Source organism: Tigriopus californicus, chromosome 10 (genome assembly GCF_007210705.1).
Source record: "Tigriopus californicus strain San Diego chromosome 10, Tcal_SD_v2.1, whole genome shotgun sequence".
NCBI lineage: Eukaryota > Metazoa > Arthropoda > Copepoda > Harpacticoida > Harpacticidae > Tigriopus > Tigriopus californicus.
Window position 1 is genome coordinate 8194418 of NC_081449.1, and position 19623 is coordinate 8214040.

The window sequence follows — 19623 nt, forward strand, 5'->3', positions numbered from 1 at the left end:
CGACATAGTCTTTCCACCCATCGTCCTCTCTGTCTGTGTCTTTGAATCGTCTGAATCACTCACTCACTCACTCACTCGCTCAGTCAGTCCCGGCCATAGTGTAAGCAGGGCGGCGAAGCTGGCCACGAAGACAGACGAGTTTGGGCGGCGTTGCTTCCTTCGTCCAGATGTTCTCTAGCTGCTTACTGGGGTTCCTCCTCTTGGTCCCCTCGAGGCCAGGAGGCGGGCGGGCAGGCAGGCTGTTGTCGTGCCTTGAGTGAGGATAGAGCGCGGAGCGGGCGGGTGATACACTGAGTAGACTGGCTCTGGCGGCCTGAGCAGGCCACTCGCTGACTGAGTGACTGTTACAGTGAGTTCTACAATAAGTGAGTGAGTGAGTGAGTGAGTGAGAGAATTGCATTCAAGTCAACCAAGGGAGACATCTCAGCATAATTGTGAACAAGCCTCCAAATTCATCCGATTCTTGGGTCATCCTGGCTACGTGCCCGCCCCTGGTTGCCTGGGCTTGGATTACCCGCATTCGACCCCTCGAGTGAACGCCACCAGAGCGACTCCTCAACCCCCGAGAGAGAGTGAGATACGCCCAGGAAAAACCGCCCATTACTCTGCCTCTCACACACACACACACCTATCCAGCCCCACCATTGCTCTCCCATCCCTCCATCGCCGTCGATAACTGCAGGATGAGTAGCCTGTCCTCGGTGGATTCGACCGTGCTGGTATCCCACCCCCCGGGCCCAGCCTCCAGCTCGTCGCACACGTTGAATGGTGTGGCCTCGTTGGCTTCATTGGCCGCGGCTTCTTCCACGGGCTCCATGTCATCTTCGTCTGGCTCCCTGAGTTCGGGCGCCATCTTGAATGGCTCCTACGACGTGTCGACTCACGTGACCGAGGCTTTGGGTTCCTTGGGCCCCTTGCCGGCCAGGGATGACGATCCCCAGCCTAGCCAGCCCCAGCGATCTGGCCTTTTTGGTTCTCGACCCGGGCCGTTCCGTTTGTTGGCCGGAGAAAATGTACGTCATGAGGCCCGGCTGACGGAGGGCGGTTTCATTTGTCTAACCGATTACCGATTGTGCGCCACAGTGGGTGCGGCTGAGAGTGCATTCGTCAGCATGCCCTTGGGACTAGTTGACTATGTGGAACTCCGCGAGTTATTCTATCTGCACGTGTTTGGCAAAGATGCCCGTTATGTGTGTCTCACGTTCGAAAATAATGCCATGGCTGAAAGCTGGATCCAACTGCTTCAAGAGTGTTTAAACGCCCCTGCCGACAGTCAAACCCTCTTTGCCTTTGTGCATCAACGTGCTTTGAGCGCCTATGGACCGGATACCCCGCCCGTGAGTCCGCCCATTCCCGACGACTGGTTCTCATCCGAGATTGCCCGCTTGCGCTTCGATCAACAAGTGGCTTGGCGCGTGACTAAAGCCAACGAGGACTTCAAACTCTGCTCCACCTACCCTGAACGCCTGCTTATCCCGCACAGCGTATCCGATGCGGATTTGAGCCAAGTGGCCGAATTTCGATTGGCCCGTCGTGTACCCAGTGTGGTTTGGCGCCATGTGGGCACGGGTGCGGTCTTGGCCCGGTCCTCCCAGCCCAAAGTGGGTTGGTTGGGTTGGCGTTCGAAAGAAGACGAGCAACTGATTCGGTGCATTGCCGAAGCTTGCGCCTACGATCGAGGCACATCCTCCAATGAGAGCAGTGTGATCGAGACGTCGTCGTTGAATAATGGCGATGCCAATGACTCTGAAGACTCAGCCATCAAGGATTTGAGCAGCGAGGCGCAGAAATTTGGCCAGGCATCCAAAGTGCTCATCGTAGATGCGCGCTCCTATGCGGCCGCCTTGGGCAACCGTGCGCGTGGGGGAGGCTTGGAATGCGAGGAGTACTACACCAATTCCGAGGTGGTGTTTATGAATTTGCCCAACATCCACACCATTCGCAAAAGCTTTCAAGCACTCCGCTCACTTTGTAGCTCGAGTGTGGACCAAACCAGCTGGTTCCAAGCCCTGGACGCCACACGTTGGCTCAGTCAAATCTCAAGCTTATTCCGTGGGGCAGTCCGGTGTGCGTCAGCTCTGGAAAATGAGGCTCGACCCGTGTTGGTGCATTGTTCAGATGGGTGGGACCGCACCCCTCAACTGACATCTTTGACTCAGCTCCTACTGGATCCTTACTATCGATCCTTCGAAGGTTTCCAAGTCCTCGTGGAGAAGGAGTGGCTGCACTATGGCCACAAGATGGCGGATCGATGTGGCAATCCGTTTGCCGATTCCGATCCCAACGAGCGGTGTCCCATCTTCCTGCAATGGTTGGATTGTGTTCACCAATTGCTTCTGCAGTACCCTTGTCATTTCGAGTTCAACACCAGTTTCTTGGTCAAATTGGCCCGTCACACCTACTCGCAGCTTTTTGGTACCTTTCTGTGCAATTCCTTGATGGAAAGGAAAAAGTACGAAGTTCAGGCCCAAACCCGTTCGGTTTGGACCTTTCTCCGGCAAAATCCTCGCAAATTCAGGAACCTGCTCTTCTCCAAAAGGGATGAGATCCTCTGGCCCAAAGCCGAGGTCCGAGATCTTCTTCTCTGGAAGGAGGTCTACGTGTCAGAACTTCGCAACGTGTCAGACCATAGCTCCAAGTCCAGTGTGATATCTTCAGATTCGTCCGATTCCTACAGTCCTTTGGGCGGACCTGCACCACGTGACGATAGTGAGGAACGAAGGAAAGAGGATCGGCCACACAAGCCTTCGCTTAAGGTAAGCTTCTTACTCAACCAAAGAGCAATCTGTTCAGACGAATCCACTTCCAGTATCTCCCTCGTTTAGATTCCAGTGATGCCCAATGTGGATAATGCCACCCTTGCGAGTGGTTCGGCCAATGCCCCTTTGCTCACAGAGAATGATTCGCTCCCAACTGCCAGCCAAGATAATTCTTTGGAGGCGTTCACCACTGGCTCTGTGGGAATGAAGGGCGATCAGGACGATAGCAAAGACCGTGCTCATGGCTCATTTCACAAGTGTCATAAAAATGGCTTTGAAAGCTCCACGGACACTCTAGTTCCGGAGGAGGATCATCGTCGTTCAAATCAGTTAACAAACGCGACTTCCAACCCTCAACAAATCTCCACTTTGGGTCAATCCACAATAACAGAATCGGAGGAACACGAGGTAAAATTCAAGCGACCTCGATCCAGCCAGAATGAGGGGCGTCGAGAAAGCGAGTCCACCGCTGGATTGGAAGAGCTGATGGCCCAAGCGTCCATTTGCGCTCCTTGTGAGTTTCTGAGTCGTTCAATGGAAGATCTGATTGACACCGACGGATTACCAACCCACAAAGACATGGTCCAGCAACGTCTGAATGAGATCTTCTACCAGCACCGCAAAGAAGTGCAAGATCTTCGTCGAGATTTGATGATGTCGAAGCAGGCCTTACTTTTGCAAAAGAATGCGGCTCGGAAGCTGTCTGAGCTCAATGCGTCAGAGAGCCTTTTGTTAGATACGCCCCTCAACGGCTATGATCGAATGTCAAGTAACGAGGATGGGAATGGGGAGATCAGAACCAGCTCTACCACCTCCGAGGTGTCATCCTGGGAAGCCGTGGACGAAAACGAAGCCAAACCTGTTCTCTGGGTCCCTGATCATGCTTCTGAATTTTGCATGAGGCAAGTTGTAGTTTCATTTCAATTCTCTCTAAAGGTACCAAATTGTATGTTCATTCTAACGATTTACCGCGCCTCTTTGTCGCTATAGATGTCAGACCAAATTTTGGACCGGATTGAGGAAGCATCACTGTCGTAACTGCGGACTTCTGTTTTGTCATAATTGTTCGGATAACCAAGCCCCCTTGCCAGAGGAGCATCTCTACCGACCGGTCCGGGTCTGTGATGATTGTATTGCCGTAATTGATCAAGATCGCACTCAGAGGGATCAAGAGGAGGAAGGCAAAGAGAAGACCCCAACGGAGGTAAAGGCGGTAAATGGGTCCGGCAGCGCTTTCTACGATTGTGATACTGTTAACACATCTGCCAACCAGCAGCACCAGGATCAGAGCAAGGACAATTCCACCAATGGCCTTTGCAACGCTGATAGCGATGAACACGCCCATTTGACTGTGGAAACGGCTCGGGAAGCCGAGCATGAATTAAAGGAATTCAAAAATGGTACCGTGTGATGGGGATGGACGATTTGAGCATGACCCGCTCGTTCGTGTGTTGCCTTATTTATATCACGTGGCGCCAGCAAGAAAAAAATACGATGAAATATTGATATTCAAAGTGGCGCAAATTTTGGAGCATACGTTGCAGAGGAACGAATTTACCCGTTTGATAGCATTTTGAATGTTTGGAAATTGAGATAATACTAAATCTTTATTACATGGCTAGTGGAAAAAAGAAGGATAATAAAAAATATATTTGTCTGGGACCCTTCCGTTTCGTTTCCTCAGGCTTGGCACTTGAGGCATAATCGGGCCAGTAGACCAGCCATTTGGAGTAGCGATGTGCTGCCGTTGACGATTTTCATGTGTTGCAAGCCTAAACCAGATCAAATACCGTTTTAGCAATCTGACCTCGCACCAATAATTCATGTCACCTTACCGATCTCCTTGATAAATTCGAGTTTCAGGTACTCTGCCATGGAATGGGTCTTGCACACGCGAAATATGTTCGTAATAATGTCCTCAGGCGAGTATCCCAATCGCCATAAGTGGCTCATCACTTTGTAGGCCTGGTCCAAATCTCCTTGGGTACAATGTGTGAGCATATCTTTCACCAGAAGCGGGTGTGGCTCGTCGCAAACTTTGAACACATTGGCCGCCTTCACCAGGCCGAATCCCTCCTTGGTCGATTGGAGATTGTTCAGCGCCTGTCTCATATCTCCCTGGGCCGTAAAAACGATAGCCTCCAGACCGTCGTCCAGATAATCGATTTTTTCACGCTCACACACGTCCAAGATCTTGGCCAAGACTTGGGCGTCGCTCAATTTGCTGTAGCGCAACATGGCGCAACGCGATTGGATGGGTTCGATGATCTTCTCGGAGGAATTGCAAGCCAGGGCAAAGCGCGTGGTGTTACTGTACAGCTCCATGGTCCGCCTCAAGGCCTGTTGGGCGGCTTCTGTCATGGAATCGGCCTCGTCCAGGATGATGACCTTATGGCGGCCGCGCGGCAGCGTCACCTTTTGTTGGGCGAACATCTTGATGCGATTGCGCACCACATCAATACCGCGCTCATTGGAAGCGTTCAGCTCCAGGACCGCGTCTTTGAAAGCCGCTCCCAAGAGAATTCGGGCCAGGCAGAGAATAGTGGTAGTTTTGCCTACCCCAGGTGGACCCGCAATAATGATGTTAGGCACGTTACCGTCACGGGCGAACACAGCTAAACGTGAGACAGTTTCTGGGCCACAAGAAAACGGGTCAAGAAAAGAGGAGCATTAACAACAATACTCAAGCATCATATTTTCTTGATAGGGTGTACCTTCATTTCCCACAATTTCCTGGAAGGTCTTGGGACGATATTTCTCGATCCAAGGCACATTCTTCTCTTTCTTCAGACCCGAGGAGCCCTCGCTCATGGACGTTGTGTCCATGGGCGTGTCGGTGACCGTGTCGGTGACCGTGTCGGTGACCGTGTCGTCGCACATATCGTAAGGCTTTGTCGTTCCTCTTTAGAAAATCGTTTCGATTCTTCGTCAAACCCAAAGCGCTAATTTTCGTTTACCTTTGCTTCCCGCCAAGTCAACAACACAGGAAGTGCTAGAGCATGACTGAGAACGTCTTTTATAAGTTTCATTCTGACGGTAATTGGGAAGCGAGGAGCTTCTCTGACGATTTCATTTTCTGAAACTTTAACGAGCCATTTACATGTCTAGATTTGGTTCCACGTTTTTTGGCATAGACTGCCAAATAATGGACCGATGGAAATCCGTGACATGACAGAAAATTATTAAGTTTGGCACGGCTTCGTCACCCTGAGACTTTTCACAAGAGAAACAAAATGAGGATCGACAGGGAGGCCAGAGAGAACTGATGACTTGTCCAATAATAGGTATGTTTAAGATAGGTTCTTAGCTAGTTGTAAGATCAAAGAATGTTAATTATCCATCTTCAAAACCTCAGATGTTTTCTGGCTGGAAAGTTTTAACAAAATAAAACATTTCATAACCAAGTTGCTTGAAGTTCAAATAAGATGGAATTGCATAAATAATAATTCACTGCCATGTTGGCTTCCATTTTTATGCCCAATCTTTCAAAGATCAGACATGAAGTACATAATCAAACAATTTCGATTAGTATATCATTCAATTGTAGTTGATTTAACCTCATGGCCTTGAAAACGCTATATGAATTTTGATTGTGATTCATGGCTAAATGAATGATTTCAAATCTCATTGATATTTATTGCAATTCATAATATTTTTTTACTTCAGCCGCCTTGCATAATATGATCATTCCCAATGAAATTTCTGACCCTTCAGGTCACTCAAGATTGGCAAAACTGGCCAGATTGTCCGCTGATCAAACTCGAAGGCATCACTTTGTTTTTTGACTTCTGCTCGATCGGAGGTAACAAGTGCATAATCCCTTTGGCAGTTTTCACTTTCCCGAGTTCAACAACATCAACATCTCTTTGTTACTCTCAACCTCAAAGATGTCGTTCAACTTGGTGTCCCGCGCCACGGAAGGTGACTTCGAGACTCGCCGCACGCGATTCAATCTGTCGGAGGTGAACACCGTGGGTGAACTAGTCCAAAAGGCGGCCACTGTCACGCAAATCCGGCCCGAATCCATTCAGCTCTTGTTCCGCGGGATTCTCTTGAAATCCCCCGAGCAAACTCTGGCTCAAATTGGATTACGGGCTAATGCCACCATCTACATCCTGAAAGCGCCCGTGGTCTCAAGCGTGGAGCCCATGGGACCCAAAGATCTGAGCGATGAGGAAATGAAGCGCTTCTTCGTGGCCTTTGGTATGGCCATTCGCAATCCAGCTTTAAATGTGGCCCTTAAGCGACTCACCCAACGCGAGAATCTCGAAAGCTTGGCCGGAGCTTGCCCCGGATTGGCCCAGGATCCCATGGCTTTGGCCTTTCTCAACAAACCCGAGATGCTCATGATGCTCTTGAAACCGGAAATTCTGCAACGAGTGGCCCAAGAACACCCCAGCCTTCATGAGGCCATGGTAAGATCCAAACGAGAGGGGCCCTCTCCACCGGGTGGGCCACGTCCTTGAGTTCATGTTCTTATTCCGTTTTTTACCCACCCACAGGTTAACTTGGCAGCCGCAGTGCACGAGGAACGACCCTCCAAGTCGTCCCAATTGGATGGTGAGAGCTTGCCCACGCCCTTTTCGTATCACTTGGACGACATGTCTGACGTTGATGACGACGAGGATATGGAGGAGGATGGCTTTGGTTCGGATCTGCAACGTAATCGCTCGTTCTCGGCTATCACGCCTAACCAATTGGCTGCGGCTATAGCGGCTGCTCAAAACTCGGCCGGAGCTTCCACCGGTAACACCACTGCCGGGGCACTCGGAGGATTACTCCCCAACTCCTTAGGCGTGGAGAGCACGCCTGGGTCTTCGACCGGCTCGTCCATGCCTTCGTCCTCGAGACCTACACCGTCGAGCCCGGCCATAACATCGGATAGCTTTCGTCAAGCCCTAGAGCAAGCTATGGCCGCATCGGGGCAAGTGCTGTCTCAGAACCAGTCGTCCTCGTCGTTGAACGCCGCTTCGGAACCCATGGAGGCGAGTGATTACGGCCCCGAACAAATTGAAAAAGACGTGGCCACCATGCGAGAGTTAGGTATCGTAGACGAAGGCTTGGCCCAGAAGGCCCTCAAACTAATGGGCGGCGACCTTCAAGCGGCTATTGATCTCGTCTTCTCCGGATGGTTGGGCGAGGACGACGCAGCCAGCTAACCAGTGTTGTTGCATAATGACAAAAGGCTTTTTATGATCATATATTTGCTTCTCAAGGTAGTCAAATAAATCGACCCCACATTGAAATGGATCATACTGGAAGGTTATCATTCTCCTTTTCAAGAGATAGCAAGGCGAATAGGTTATTGGCATCCAAAGTGTCCCCACTCATTGGTGTGCCTCTTTTGTTCTTGGGAATCCGCTTCCCTTTATTCTTATTCCCGGCATTTGAGGTCAGGTCAACCAGTGGAACCAGAATTGCGTGCAGATATTGGTAAACCTGCCAAAGGGTCGGGTCGAAACTAAGTAGAGCTTGAACGCGATTGTCCACGTCACGGTATTCTTCCAAGTCATGATGAAGGTTGAAAAGCAGAGTGCCGTGCCAAATTTGATTCATGCAAAATTTGGCACTGTCCCACTTCACGAGTTGGGCTAGAGTTTCCAAATGTTTCATCACAGCTTGGAGGCGGTTTGTTTTGTACACGAAATCCAAAGGAAATTTGTGTGCCTTGGACTTCATCTCAAGGTTGGTGCGAGCAAATCGTTGGAAAAGTTTATTCAATTTGTCTCTCTCTTCTTCATTGAGAGAACTGTGTTCGTTCAGACTGAACCAAGCATTCAGTTGTGTTGAGCTATTTAAGGACAGTTGAATCATCAGCCAAAAACATAGGGCATGCAGTTCCGTCGAATAAATTGGAGTGTTCCGCGACCAAATCTTCAAAGCCATTTGAAATAAAACGCAATCACCCGTAGTACTCCCAGACTTCATCGGAACTGTTTTCAAATTAAGTTTTCTCTGAAAGAATGCGATCTTCCTCGGAATATCCAACCCCCGAAGTGTCTCCAAATTGAAGCTCGGATCCTTGGTCAGATCCAATTTTTGGGCTTTCATTCCTTGCTTTTGCCGAAGAAACACGACCACGGTCTCTGCGGCACAGGTTTGAAGTAATATGGAACAGATGAGAGAGAGAACTTCTTGCGCGCACAAATGAGAGCTCTCCTCGTGAATGTTCTCCACTAATGTCGAGACGAAGAATTCCTCATTGCAAAAAATGTCCAAAACAGAGGTGGAGTATTTTGCTTGTCTGTATTCTTGCAAGACACACACAGGTAGAGATTGGCCATCTTTGGATAGCAAGCTAGTCGGATCACCTCGGGATTGGATATCTTGACCACCGTACATGGCCAGAGATGCCCGGATCTTGGCCTCTTGCCAGCTTCTTCGTCGCTGAGGAGAATAAACCAGGATCTTTTGAATGGCCTCATCTACGTCCTTTTCCTTCGCTATCCATTGTAGGAACCCTCGGATGATCTTCATCCGGGGTGAGATTCGTTTGGATTTGGGCAAAGGAATCCGGGCGAAGAAGTTCTGAAACGTGGACGGTGGCAAATAGTCGTTGCCTAAAATCGAAGCCATTAGATTGCATCGACTTTGGTCCATTTGATAGTGTGTCAAGAATTTCTCTCGATTGAACTCCTCACAAGGCATATACTTGGCTTCGGAATCGGCATCCTGCTCGGCACTCCAGACAATTGAGCCCAACGGAATCATCCGGACGGGAAACACGAAAAAATCCGAGTCCTGCGTGATGACTGCACAGCCCGCCTCAAAGGCGTAGGATGCCATAAAGGCGTCTGCCTCAAATTCGGTCTGGATTACCTCCACGTCCAGATCTTTCAATGCACCCAAGAACACATCTGAAACAGATTTAGCGATCAAATCAATGGCCATTGCACGTTTTGACTAGGCCGTCATAACATGTCCTTGTACACGCATCTTTCTCGGACTTACCCAGAGCGAACAATGGAAGCACTCGGATGCGGTTCTGATTACCCGTATTGGTTTGGACTGCCAACCGAGCTTTATCACGCATCCGTTTCAAGACTGTGGCCCGCTTAATGCCAGAAGGCTCATAGGCACCATCCATAATCACAATAGGTTGAATTCCACACTCGCGCATCCTGCCAAAAAATGAACAGTCGTTACATTTGGGACTCGATCGATCCTTGGATCACCCATTACTTGTCAACTCGGCTAGGTTGACTTCTGGAACTCACATTCAAACCAAGAGAAGGAGAATTTTCAAACTTCAGTTGCATTTGAACTTGTGTTGTGTGAGGTCCTTTCAATCATATCTAGATAATCTTGATAAAAGTGTTTGGCTTTTTAGGAATCTGATGCTCCAATGAAGGTCAAATCAAAGGCCTGCGTGCAAGCCGTCTTTCTAATATGATTCAAGGTCAACGTGGAGAAGAATAAGAGAAGAGGAAGGTGTCTAATAAGGAGAATAATTCGAAATCGATCTTACGTCAAAAAGTGTTGGCGGACCGTCTCATAATACTTATGGTAATCCCCTCCCAGAGAGGGATTTAAGCCTTTGGTGGACGCATATAGTGCATAGCGAAGGTTATTTCCATCTGCAAAGAGATAGGACATGGGTTTTAGCTTGGTTGCTCCATGGAATAGTGTGCATATTCTTAATAACCGAAAGCTTCCCTCACCAATGACCACTTTTTCTTGACCCAGTCGAGAACGCTTAAAAAACTGGCCATCGTCAAAAAGAAAGGTGGAGAGGCCCCGGACGCCCATGATCACTTGGTTGTTTGATTTTTTTTCTGGCTGATTTCGAACGAATCACTGCATCAAAATCGACCTTAAGCATCTAATCCTCCTTTCCTTGATTGAGTTTTGGTACATGCCCTGACCATAGACTAAAGATACACTGACTGAGATCCTGTCATGCTTGTTTTGATATCTGTTGTTGTGATTGTCGAAGGCTCCTTCGGAAAGACTCGCCACCCCATTCAACCGAAACCTCGAATACAAAAAAGCCCCCAAAAATACAATACGTCCATAGTTATGTTAGACAGGACGGTAGTAACGACGATACAAGCAACAAGATTACAATAAATCATCCCTGTTTTAGAAAAACCAACTGTATACCCATTGCATCTTAAAATGGTGTACTTGTAAAGACCTAAAAAGACCCCAAATGACTCGTTACTCGTTCCTTTTTTTTTATCGCTAAGTGGTCTTTGTTCTTTGCGTTTCTTTCCCAGTAACTGAAAAACACTGGATGCCTTGGAATTGCGTACGTATTACAATGACCAACAATGAAAATGGAATAAATCATTTTTCTCCATGCTTCATAGATTACATCTCTTTACGTAAGACTAAAACAGACCTCATTCAAAGGAAAGTAGTTAAGTAGTTTGTTTTCATGAATTCATCTTGAGTATACACATTGAGCCAAATTTTCGAACGCTTCATAAGTTCACAACTGATGTGTGCACGGACTACTAACATGCAAGCTTGATAAGTTAGAAAATTACTGATGCTTTCTTTCATTCTGACTTTTTGTATTATTTTGCATACCTTCATCAGACAATCAGTAATACTCGCAATCAGCAAAATGACTTTTAGAGTCAATTTTCAGACACAACTCTTTTTACTTGTTCGAGATTTTTTTTGTCGTTTTTCAAATCGTGGCCCAATAGGTTGTATTTAGTAATCATTAATCTACATGCGATAAATTTTGGCCAAAAATACCCATTTGATTTGCCAATACGCACGTCAAAGTATAGCCATGATGAGGTAACAGTCCTGAAATATCGACCACTTTAAGTTTAGAAAACGTAACTCTACACTCTATTTATTCTAGGATTTGGTTGGTTACGAAAAATAGTAGACTTAGATCAAAACTGACTGTTCATATGACGGATTCCTCGAAGGGGATGTCAGATATGTGGCTCCAATCCGAATCATACTCGGGCCATACCGATTTACGACGGTCGTACAAGTTGGCTAGCTTCTCGAAGCGAGGCCCCAGAGGCCGGAAATACTTCTCAAAATCGATATTATCATAGTGGGGCAGGGTCTCCAAAGATGACAACGAATCGGCTGCACTTCCGCGACGGTGGCCTTGGCCTTCATAACGATAGTTTCTCAACTCGTCGAGAGCGGCATCGTTCCAATCATTCCGCATCAATGGTAATGGTACGGGCTGGTAAAAAGGATAGACATCGTGTGTCTTTTGGAATTTTACTTCCTCGGTTTGAGCATAACGGAGCCTCATCGACGGTTCTTGCTCCTCCTGACAATAGCCTAAATTGTCCTTCTCTTCATAAGGCTCCACAAAATCGTTTTCCCAGCCAAAGCAACACCATCCAAAGCATAGGGCGAGTATCAGTAAAATAATGAGAAGCAAGACCAGTAAACAACCTAAGACAATGGTCACAATGACCCAGGTGTCCAACCCGTTTCGGTTGTCGGGACCCAATTGAAATGGAGTGTCCACGTTGGTCTCGACGGTTTCCATCAGAAAGTCAGTTTGTTGGGCTGTGCATCTGAGTACAGATCCGTCAAGTTGAGTCGAACCCATAATGGAATAGGTTCTCGAAACCAAGCATTGGGTGGAATCATCGCAATTCGAATCATCTTGGGGAGGGGCGTTATTAGACACGTTTTGATAGTCGAGGAACCATTGTAGTTGTGGTTTAGGCTGTCCAGTACGAGCCGTACAAGTGATCTCGAGCATCTGGTCCACCTCAAAGTTTGGGCTGCCGCTTTCAAAATTGAGCGAAAGATTGGGCTCAATGATTGGCTTCACTTTAAACGGTCCCCAGTCACTGGCATTGGTTGCGGTAGATCGAATTTCACTAGCCCATTGGCCATCGATCTGTTCATCATCCAGGCCTCCTGTGTCTAATATGCACCGACCATTTTCCTCGTAAATTGTCATAGGAGCTGGACAATGGGTAGCTGCCGTATCTAGTTCTACGAAAACACACGCCTCATTGGAAAGGAAAGGAATCGTCCATGTGCACATGTTCCAATTCTCATCTCCCTTGGAGAAGAACTTCAGAGGCTTCACATTGGCCAAAAACACGGAACTATCAACGTCAATGTTTTGGGGGTTCCCTTTGTCGTCGAAAATGCCCACGGTGGTGGTCAACGAAATCGAGCCCAGGATGCAGTTGCCGAGGATTAATAACAACAAAAACTTTCCCATTTTGGTCCATTTACAACTCTTGCTTTATCTCGCTTATCTGTGGAAGGTTCTTCATTTATCTCTGTGGCGAATAAAATCTCGTGCCCTCGACTAACCAATGAGAGCTTCATGTGCATAGCCCTAAAAATATGAAATACTAAAGATTAGCTTATCCCCGGCAACGAAAGATAACAAAATAAGGCTTCGTTCAAGTCAACAAATTAAACATTTTTACTTATTCATTCATGGATGGATCAAACAAAGAACACCCTGACAAAGGAATTTGTTTCCAGTCGGTTTATAAATCATTTTCTCAAGGACATTCGGTTTCAACAGTAAAGGTGGTTTTCTCAACTGGTGGAACTGCCTTTTTCTTAAGGTCCTTGGTTATTTTGCTTTATTCTTATTCAATAGGTGTTGGAGCATTTCTCGCTTCAGATTTGCATTTTTCGAATTTCTCACTTAATGTTTATTTGTCGATGAATATTAAAATTTGACAAGAAATTACATCACAATAAACCATACATTATCGACATGATTTAGCTTTTGAGGCGTGCCTGGGCCACTCTCCTTCCTCCTTCATAGCAAACAATTGTATCAAGCTCTTTGTGGTCGACCAATGGGATGTGGTCGACCAAACCACTCGAAATGGGATGGATACCATTTTTTTGTTGTGAATTAGACCTTGTTAATGTGTTGTACAGAAAACGGGGGAAGATACAAATTAAGTCAGAATCATAGCTTAACGAACAATTTCACAATGTCCGAATAGGAGATGCTTCTTGATTGAAGAGCCATAGTTCAAGACCACGAAACAAATCTTTGAAATTAGAACGAATTAGGAACTTTTACTGCAACATTCAAAATGATGCTAATGCCAAGAAGGACGTACATATATACCATGTATGTGTTAAGATTAAATCAGTCGTGCGTGACCTTTTCACGTCTCAGATTCTGAATCATATTGGATGCGTTTGGGGGTTCCATGCACGTTTCCTTCCGTGAAGTGGTCATTTTGTTGCATCACGGGATCATCAGGATTCGGCCCCTCCTGACTTTCTCCATGGTCATCGGGCTGATTGGTGGCAAAGCTGTTGAATGTGTCATGATTTAGGGTCGGCTCGTCAAACTTTTGAAACTCTGACCCCATGAGTCTGGTGGCATCTTTCCAATCCCGCTTGGGCGCTTCCACAGTGAGACTACAAAGAGACCCTGCTGGACTTCCTTCGCCTTCGTCGTCATAGGTGATCTTCCCATCTTGAGCGTAAGTTTCGTGATTTGCCCCTAGGTTGGATTCATCTGGCTTGGGCAACATTTCATCCTCTTCTAACGTCCTTACCTGTGTGGGACGGGTCCGGAAGCAAAACTTACCCGTTCGCCAAGACACGCACAAAAGGATGATGATGAGGAGAATCAGCACTGCTACAGACACTATGGCGGCTATGATCCCGGGACCCAGAGAAGCTGTGGCCATGAGCATTGGTTTGGCTTTAATATTGAGAAAAGCTTCAAAAACCTGTTCCTCGACATTGCCCTCTGAATCTTCTTGGCGAACAATGCAGAAGAGCCTTCGACCGTTGTCGTCACTCTTGGCCTTAAAATCTACTTCTTGCTTGAGAGAATACAGACCACGGCTGTTCATCGTGGGTGGTGTGGAATCTACAATTACGGGCTTGAATTCTTGGTTGTTCAACCGCCATATGACTTCGGGTTTGGGGAAGGCTCCCGAGATGTCAACGACGATCCGTTGGCTTTCGCCATCCCGAAGTTCGAATTCTTCAGGGAATTCGATTGAGATTTGCGGGGTCTTGATGAGCAGGACTTCAAAATATTGCTGATCATCTTTGTGGATATTGTTTTGAGAACTCACGGGCTTGGACTGCAAGTCACAATTCCACATCCCTTCATCGGCAATTGACACTTTTCCCGTGATTGAACATGTGGTATCAGAGGTTTTTCGAATCTTCCAATCGACCTCTTTGGTGTTCCAAATGGCGGTGCATTCTTTTCCAAGAATATTGTCGGCGAATATGCCACACGATTGATCTGAGATGGGCGATTTCCACATGCAAACATGCCATGGGTGATTAGAGGTGCAAGAAAAAGTCACCTCTGCATCTGAAGAGAGAATCGTTTGAGGGGTGGTGCCACGTTCACCGGCTGGATGACGCTGGACGATCTCGAACGACTCCATCCGCAGTACTTCCTCATTGTAGTTGGATTGCTCGATGGATCTGACTTGAAGTCTTCTTTCGTCGTAGCCTGTGATGGCTTTACCCTGATCGTCTACAACCTCGGCGTGGCAAGCTAATGTAGCATCGTTCCAACTCATGGAGGCCAGTGCGCTCACTCGCTCTTCGATTTGATTGCCCTTGATTTCGGAGGCTAGAACGGTCAACGGTATGTCTCTTCCAGCGATATACCAAGATATACTTTTGGGTGTTGGCGTTCCCGTGGCTGTGCATTGAAATTCTTTTGGCTCCCCATCGTACACCGTAATATCTCGTGGCCCGTCTATCACTACTTCGGGTGCTTTAAGCTCTACGATCACGGTGGTGGCACGTAAGTTTTCTTTGTTTTTTTGCAAGAGGCAAGTCCATTCTCCCATTTCTGCTTGGTTCACGTTGTGAATGGTCAAAGAACATTTCTTTCGATCGGTCCACGACAATTCCAGTTCAGAAATTCCGTTTTTACGGCATACCTTCTCAGTATCCGGGGCGGCAATCCCACACGGGTCCGCCCCGCTAGGATTCATCCATTGACACAAATTAAACTCTTGAGATGCAGTGCAACTCAATTCCACTTTAGAATCACGTTGAACGTGGTAATTCACAGTTTGTGCGGCATCGCCTTCGGGATCACCGGGAGGAAAACGCTCAATAATCTCGAATGAGGATGCAAGGGAGATAAATTTTAGAATCAATCCAGCTTCGAGCAACATTTTGTGTAAAGCGGAATCAATCTTTCGCAAATGAATCCTCCCTTTTCAAGAGGCTAGGCTAATTTCATAAACCGAGAATAACCCATGAACGATAAGAAAGATAAGAGAGATAAGGGACATGATTCATTCATTCATCGGTAACTGATTCAACAGGTATCGATGTAACATATTCACAAAAATGATCCGTCATACCAATGTGAACTTTTCTTGGGACAAATAAGAAGGACAAGAACGGAATAGCCACCTGGAATCTGTTCTTTATCTTGGGTACGCACGGATGAGCAAGGTGACGATTTCAACAGACTGGAGCGTGCGTGCGTGAGGACAGGATACTGTTCAGTTCGCGAGAAGGTTCTTAATACTCAAGCGGTAGTCTGCGCCTGATCCTCTTCCTCCTCAACCACTACCATCGTAGTTGTAGATTCGGCTTCCCCCTGAGACGCTTCATCCATTTGGCTGACCGCTTCACTGACCATGCTGTCTTCCGCGATGCTTTCGTCGGCAGCAGATTCGGCCTCCGTCGTAGGAGCGGCATCCGAGACGATGATATGAGTTGTTTCTTCCTCTCCAGAGCCAGAGTCATTGGTTTGAGATACGACAATTTGTTGACCTTCATCCTCGCCCTTGATGGATATATTAGCGGCCTCCACTTGAGTTCCATCCGGCAAAAAGAACTTTCCATCCGCTCCTTGAACGGCATAAGTTGTGGTGTTACTAGTACTGGGTGAATTGACTTCACCGTCATTGCTCATCTGCAAGGCCATCGAAGTGCCCGCCTCGGATACCATTACTTTACTACCATCTTGCCCGAAAATCATGCCATCTTGAGTTTGTAAAACTGTGACAGGCATCCCGTCGCTTCCCATGACTTGCTGGAGTTGGCTTGGGTCTACCACGATTAAGCCATTGTTTTGATCGAAGTCTTCCGATTGAATGACAACTATCATGTCTTGATCTCCCGTGTGCATAATGGTGCCGTCACTGCCCAACAAGATGGTTTGGCCTTCGCTTGATTCGTCCATCTGATTGTCCATTACCAACTCCATGGTCTCTTGCTCATCTCCCGAGGGGTCGACCTCCAGCTTTTGTCCCTTGATAGTGGTGAGGCGTTTCGGTTCGGCCTTGATCTTCATCTTCCGACTGGATGGGATTTCTTTCTTTTCCGGCTCCAAATGGAAGAGATGTTCTTTCCTGATATGGAGCTTCAAGTCGATGTGCGATGAAAAGGAACGCCAACAATGCAGACAGAGGAAAGGCAGCTCACCCGTGTGCAACAAGAGATGATGCTTTAACCCGATGGGCACCTTGAACGAGGTATCGCATTCGGGACATAAGCGATTCTTGGTATTGCCAAATTCGTCCACCATGTGACAAAGGTTGTGGAACATGACCTCATAACGCCAACCAAATTTACGGTCACAAATCTCGCACGCCAATTCGCCGTTGCTTGGCGTCCGATCCCAGTCTACTCCTCGCACGAGCCCCTCGCCAATGTAAAATTCGTAATTGATTTCCCACTCTTGCAATCCCCTTGATCGGAAGTCGTTAAAGTCGATCTTTTCTTTCTTCCGTTCAGCTCGCAGCTTCCTGCGCTCTTCTTTCTGTCGGAGCTTCTCCGCCTTTTCTTGTTCCCTCTTCAACTTTTCCATTTGTTGCTCTTCTCGGTCCTCGGCCACGATGTTCTGATGGTCTTCGAGGATGTGTTGATGAACGGAAATAATACTCTGAAATTGTTCTTGGCAATGAGGGCACTTGTTGGCGTCAATCCCGCCTCCCCCGTGTTTCTTCTTCATGTGAGTCCGCAAATTGGCTGGCTGGGTAAACCTTGGGGATAAGAAAGACATTGATTATGAGTTACGGGACGAACCAGACAATTAAGAACAGATGGTTCATACCTATTACCGCAAAGTGCGCATTGAAAGGGCTTTTCTCCGGTATGGACCACCACGTGATGAAGCAACGCTTGACGGGTTGTGAACTTCTTTTCGCATACCGAGCATACCAAGAGTTTATCGCCCGTGTGCAAGCGTCGATGTTGGGCCAAATCCCGCTTCCATTGAAAGCCTCGGCCGCATTCTTCGCAGCGGTAGTTTGTGGTTTGTTGACGCTCTTTCTATAACAGGGAGAACGACATTTGGGTTAATTTGGAGTACAGACAATGTTATGATCCATTTGAATTACCTCTTTGTAGTGAGTGAGAACATGGCGACGTAATTCCCAAGGCCAATTCCACACTTTGTTGCATTTGGGACATTCGTACTTTTGCTTACTCTCGGGTTTCTTCGAGGTATTTCGCTGTTCTTTGACCTTAAGCGAGGCCTTGTAGTGCTCCACAAAACGCTTAATGTCTTCCGGGTTTTCGCTTTTGATTTGAAATTTCTTCTCCAGTTCGTACTTGTCCGCATCTTGGCCCAAATGAATGACAATGTCCGTGCTATTATCGGGATCGTCGTAATAATCTCCTTCTTCATCCGATCCGACGTCGTCGGCAAACTCGTCGGCCGGCGTGTTCCACTTAAAGCTTTCCTTCTTCGATTTCTTGTTCGATTTTCCTGGCGAGGCTGAAGCGGGTGTTTTGACCGGACTGGGTGGAACCACTTCGAGCTGACCGTTGTGTTTCGAGGTCCCGCATTCTTCTGGGGCTTTTGGGCCTGAGGCTGAACTTTCTTCCGTTCCATCCGACTGGGAGGCATCAGCCTTTTCGGAGCCTTCTTCCTCGCCTTTTTTCCCATTAATCTTGGGTGTCTTGGAATCGTGATCTTGAGCTTCTGAATCCACTGGCGATGGGCTCTCGACCTCTACGTCTGCGGCCTCGGTGGTTTGAGCCGTCACTACCCGCTCTTCTTCGTCATTGTCGGCCCAATCCGAGGCAATCTCGACCAGTTTGGCCTTGGCTTTAGCAGCGGATCGGGCGGATTGACGCACAGGCACGGGTGCTACGGCATTGGCGGCCTCGTTGACCTCGGCGGCCTCAGTGGGTGCGGATTCGCCGGCCTGAGTGGCCTTCGGGGTTTCGCTATCCGACATTTTGAGTGTTGCGTGCTCAAATCACGCAATCTGTCCCAAGAGATCCCACAACAAAAAACAACCGTCTGGAACGGGGGACTGGGAACGGAATGGCGTGCCGACACGCCCCCTCCTGACGAGAATGATCCACAGAGGGCCAAGGCGGGACGATTTTTCCGGTTGGCGTGATGCCTTCAAAATGGAGTCTCTAGTGGCGTCGGCGGCGTCCGTCGGGGCTAGTGGTCCAGCTGCTGCTGTTGTTGTTACTGTTGTTGTTACTGTTGTTCACGACGCTACATTGTTAGATGAGTAGACCAAGGGCCTCTGGCTCCTCAGCAGCAGTGGTGTATCCCGTTTGCCCTTTGTGCCATGCTGGCTAGATCCAGCAAATACTGCCCTGGAATAATGAGTATGCCTCTCGCTTGGACATCTATGACTGCCTGCTGCTCTCTAGCAATGGAAAAGAGCGGCAAGGAGCGTCAGCGACGGCGAGGAGACGGCCAGAAACGCGGCAGGACGGAGGGTAGCCTGCTGATGTTTTCAAGGGCTAGAATATTGGGCAGGTTGAGAGAGTCCGGCCCACGAGATAGCGGTTTAAAATCGGGTCTCTCGACTCTCGGGCAAAGGCAGCACCGCGCAAATTCTTGTCACACATGGAGGGCAGGCCGGGAATGAGGGATTCGCCCGATTCACTGCACGCTCGCTGGCGCATGCACACCACTCGCAACGCTCTCTCACGATCACGCCAACCTTTGTCGCAGTGTGAC

General features: G+C 48.0%; 6 protein-coding genes across 6 annotated transcripts; 2 read left to right on the forward strand and 4 right to left on the reverse strand.

Moving 5' to 3' along the window:
• Nucleotides 1-339: 339 nt before the first annotated feature.
• On the forward strand, nucleotides 340-4421 carry LOC131887818 (myotubularin-related protein 3-like). The gene is made up of 3 exons (XM_059236533.1): nucleotides 340-2756; nucleotides 2826-3661; nucleotides 3750-4421. The coding sequence occupies exons 1-3, from the start codon at nucleotides 684-686 to the stop codon at nucleotides 4168-4170; spliced, it is 3330 nt and encodes a 1109-aa protein (XP_059092516.1). The 5' UTR covers nucleotides 340-683; the 3' UTR covers nucleotides 4171-4421.
• On the reverse strand, nucleotides 4348-5971 carry LOC131887843 (replication factor C subunit 2-like). The gene is made up of 3 exons (XM_059236564.1): nucleotides 5474-5971; nucleotides 4595-5392; nucleotides 4348-4531 (listed from the first exon to the last, which is right to left on the reverse strand). Exons 1-3 carry the CDS (start codon nucleotides 5637-5639, stop codon nucleotides 4440-4442), a joined length of 1056 nt encoding a protein of 351 aa, XP_059092547.1. The 5' UTR covers nucleotides 5640-5971; the 3' UTR covers nucleotides 4348-4439.
• Nucleotides 5972-6502: 531 nt separating this feature from the next.
• LOC131887840 (ubiquitin-like protein 7) lies at nucleotides 6503-8009 on the forward strand. The gene is made up of 2 exons (XM_059236557.1): nucleotides 6503-7174; nucleotides 7262-8009. The coding sequence occupies exons 1-2, from the start codon at nucleotides 6647-6649 to the stop codon at nucleotides 7916-7918; spliced, it is 1185 nt and encodes a 394-aa protein (XP_059092540.1). The 5' UTR covers nucleotides 6503-6646; the 3' UTR covers nucleotides 7919-8009.
• On the reverse strand, nucleotides 7930-11050 carry LOC131887825 (protein asteroid homolog 1-like). The gene is made up of 4 exons (XM_059236541.1): nucleotides 10421-11050; nucleotides 10228-10336; nucleotides 9711-9880; nucleotides 7930-9616 (listed from the first exon to the last, which is right to left on the reverse strand). Exons 1-4 carry the CDS (start codon nucleotides 10506-10508, stop codon nucleotides 8010-8012), a joined length of 1974 nt encoding a protein of 657 aa, XP_059092524.1. The 5' UTR covers nucleotides 10509-11050; the 3' UTR covers nucleotides 7930-8009.
• A 494-nt stretch (nucleotides 11051-11544) lies between these two features.
• Nucleotides 11545-15866, reverse strand: LOC131887824 (uncharacterized). Its single transcript, XM_059236540.1, has one exon. The coding sequence runs from the start codon at nucleotides 15848-15850 to the stop codon at nucleotides 13850-13852; it is 2001 nt and encodes a 666-aa protein (XP_059092523.1). The 5' UTR covers nucleotides 15851-15866; the 3' UTR covers nucleotides 11545-13849.
• An 85-nt stretch (nucleotides 15867-15951) lies between these two features.
• On the reverse strand, nucleotides 15952-19137 carry LOC131887821 (zinc finger protein 236-like). The gene is made up of 3 exons (XM_059236537.1): nucleotides 18032-19137; nucleotides 17746-17963; nucleotides 15952-17674 (listed from the first exon to the last, which is right to left on the reverse strand). Exons 1-3 carry the CDS (start codon nucleotides 18875-18877, stop codon nucleotides 16213-16215), a joined length of 2526 nt encoding a protein of 841 aa, XP_059092520.1. The 5' UTR covers nucleotides 18878-19137; the 3' UTR covers nucleotides 15952-16212.
• Nucleotides 19138-19623: the final 486 nt, after the last annotated feature.

Bases quoted from the DNA above. Each gene is read 5' to 3' on its own strand.
- LOC131887818 (XM_059236533.1), top strand. From the start codon at position 684: ATGAGTAGCCTGTCCTCGGTGGATTCGACCGTGCTGGTATCCCACCCC. The intron at 2,757-2,825 runs GTAAGCTTCTTA...TCCCTCGTTTAG, and splicing joins CACACAAGCCTTCGCTTAAG to ATTCCAGTGATGCCCAATGT. The intron at 3,662-3,749 runs GCAAGTTGTAGT...TTGTCGCTATAG, and splicing joins GCTTCTGAATTTTGCATGAG to ATGTCAGACCAAATTTTGGA.
- LOC131887843 (XM_059236564.1), bottom strand. From the start codon at position 5,639: ATGTGCGACGACACGGTCACCGACACGGTCACCGACACGGTCACCGAC. The intron at 5,393-5,473 runs GTACACCCTATC...CTTGTGGCCCAG, and splicing joins GGAAATTGTGGGAAATGAAG to AAACTGTCTCACGTTTAGCT. The intron at 4,532-4,594 runs GTAAGGTGACAT...GATCTGGTTTAG, and splicing joins CGAATTTATCAAGGAGATCG to GCTTGCAACACATGAAAATC.
- LOC131887840 (XM_059236557.1), top strand. From the start codon at position 6,647: ATGTCGTTCAACTTGGTGTCCCGCGCCACGGAAGGTGACTTCGAGACT. The intron at 7,175-7,261 runs GTAAGATCCAAA...ACCCACCCACAG, and splicing joins CCAGCCTTCATGAGGCCATG to GTTAACTTGGCAGCCGCAGT.
- LOC131887825 (XM_059236541.1), bottom strand. From the start codon at position 10,508: ATGGGCGTCCGGGGCCTCTCCACCTTTCTTTTTGACGATGGCCAGTTT. The intron at 10,337-10,420 runs GTGAGGGAAGCT...ATCTCTTTGCAG, and splicing joins TCAAGAAAAAGTGGTCATTG to ATGGAAATAACCTTCGCTAT. The intron at 9,617-9,710 runs GTAAGTCCGAGA...AATCTGTTTCAG, and splicing joins GCTTCCATTGTTCGCTCTGG to ATGTGTTCTTGGGTGCATTG.
- LOC131887824 (XM_059236540.1), bottom strand. From the start codon at position 15,850: ATGTTGCTCGAAGCTGGATTGATTCTAAAATTTATCTCCCTTGCATCC.
- LOC131887821 (XM_059236537.1), bottom strand. From the start codon at position 18,877: ATGTCGGATAGCGAAACCCCGAAGGCCACTCAGGCCGGCGAATCCGCA. The intron at 17,964-18,031 runs GTAATTCAAATG...TCCCTGTTATAG, and splicing joins TTCTCACTCACTACAAAGAG to AAAGAGCGTCAACAAACCAC. The intron at 17,675-17,745 runs GTATGAACCATC...CTTATCCCCAAG, and splicing joins TGCGCACTTTGCGGTAATAG to GTTTACCCAGCCAGCCAATT.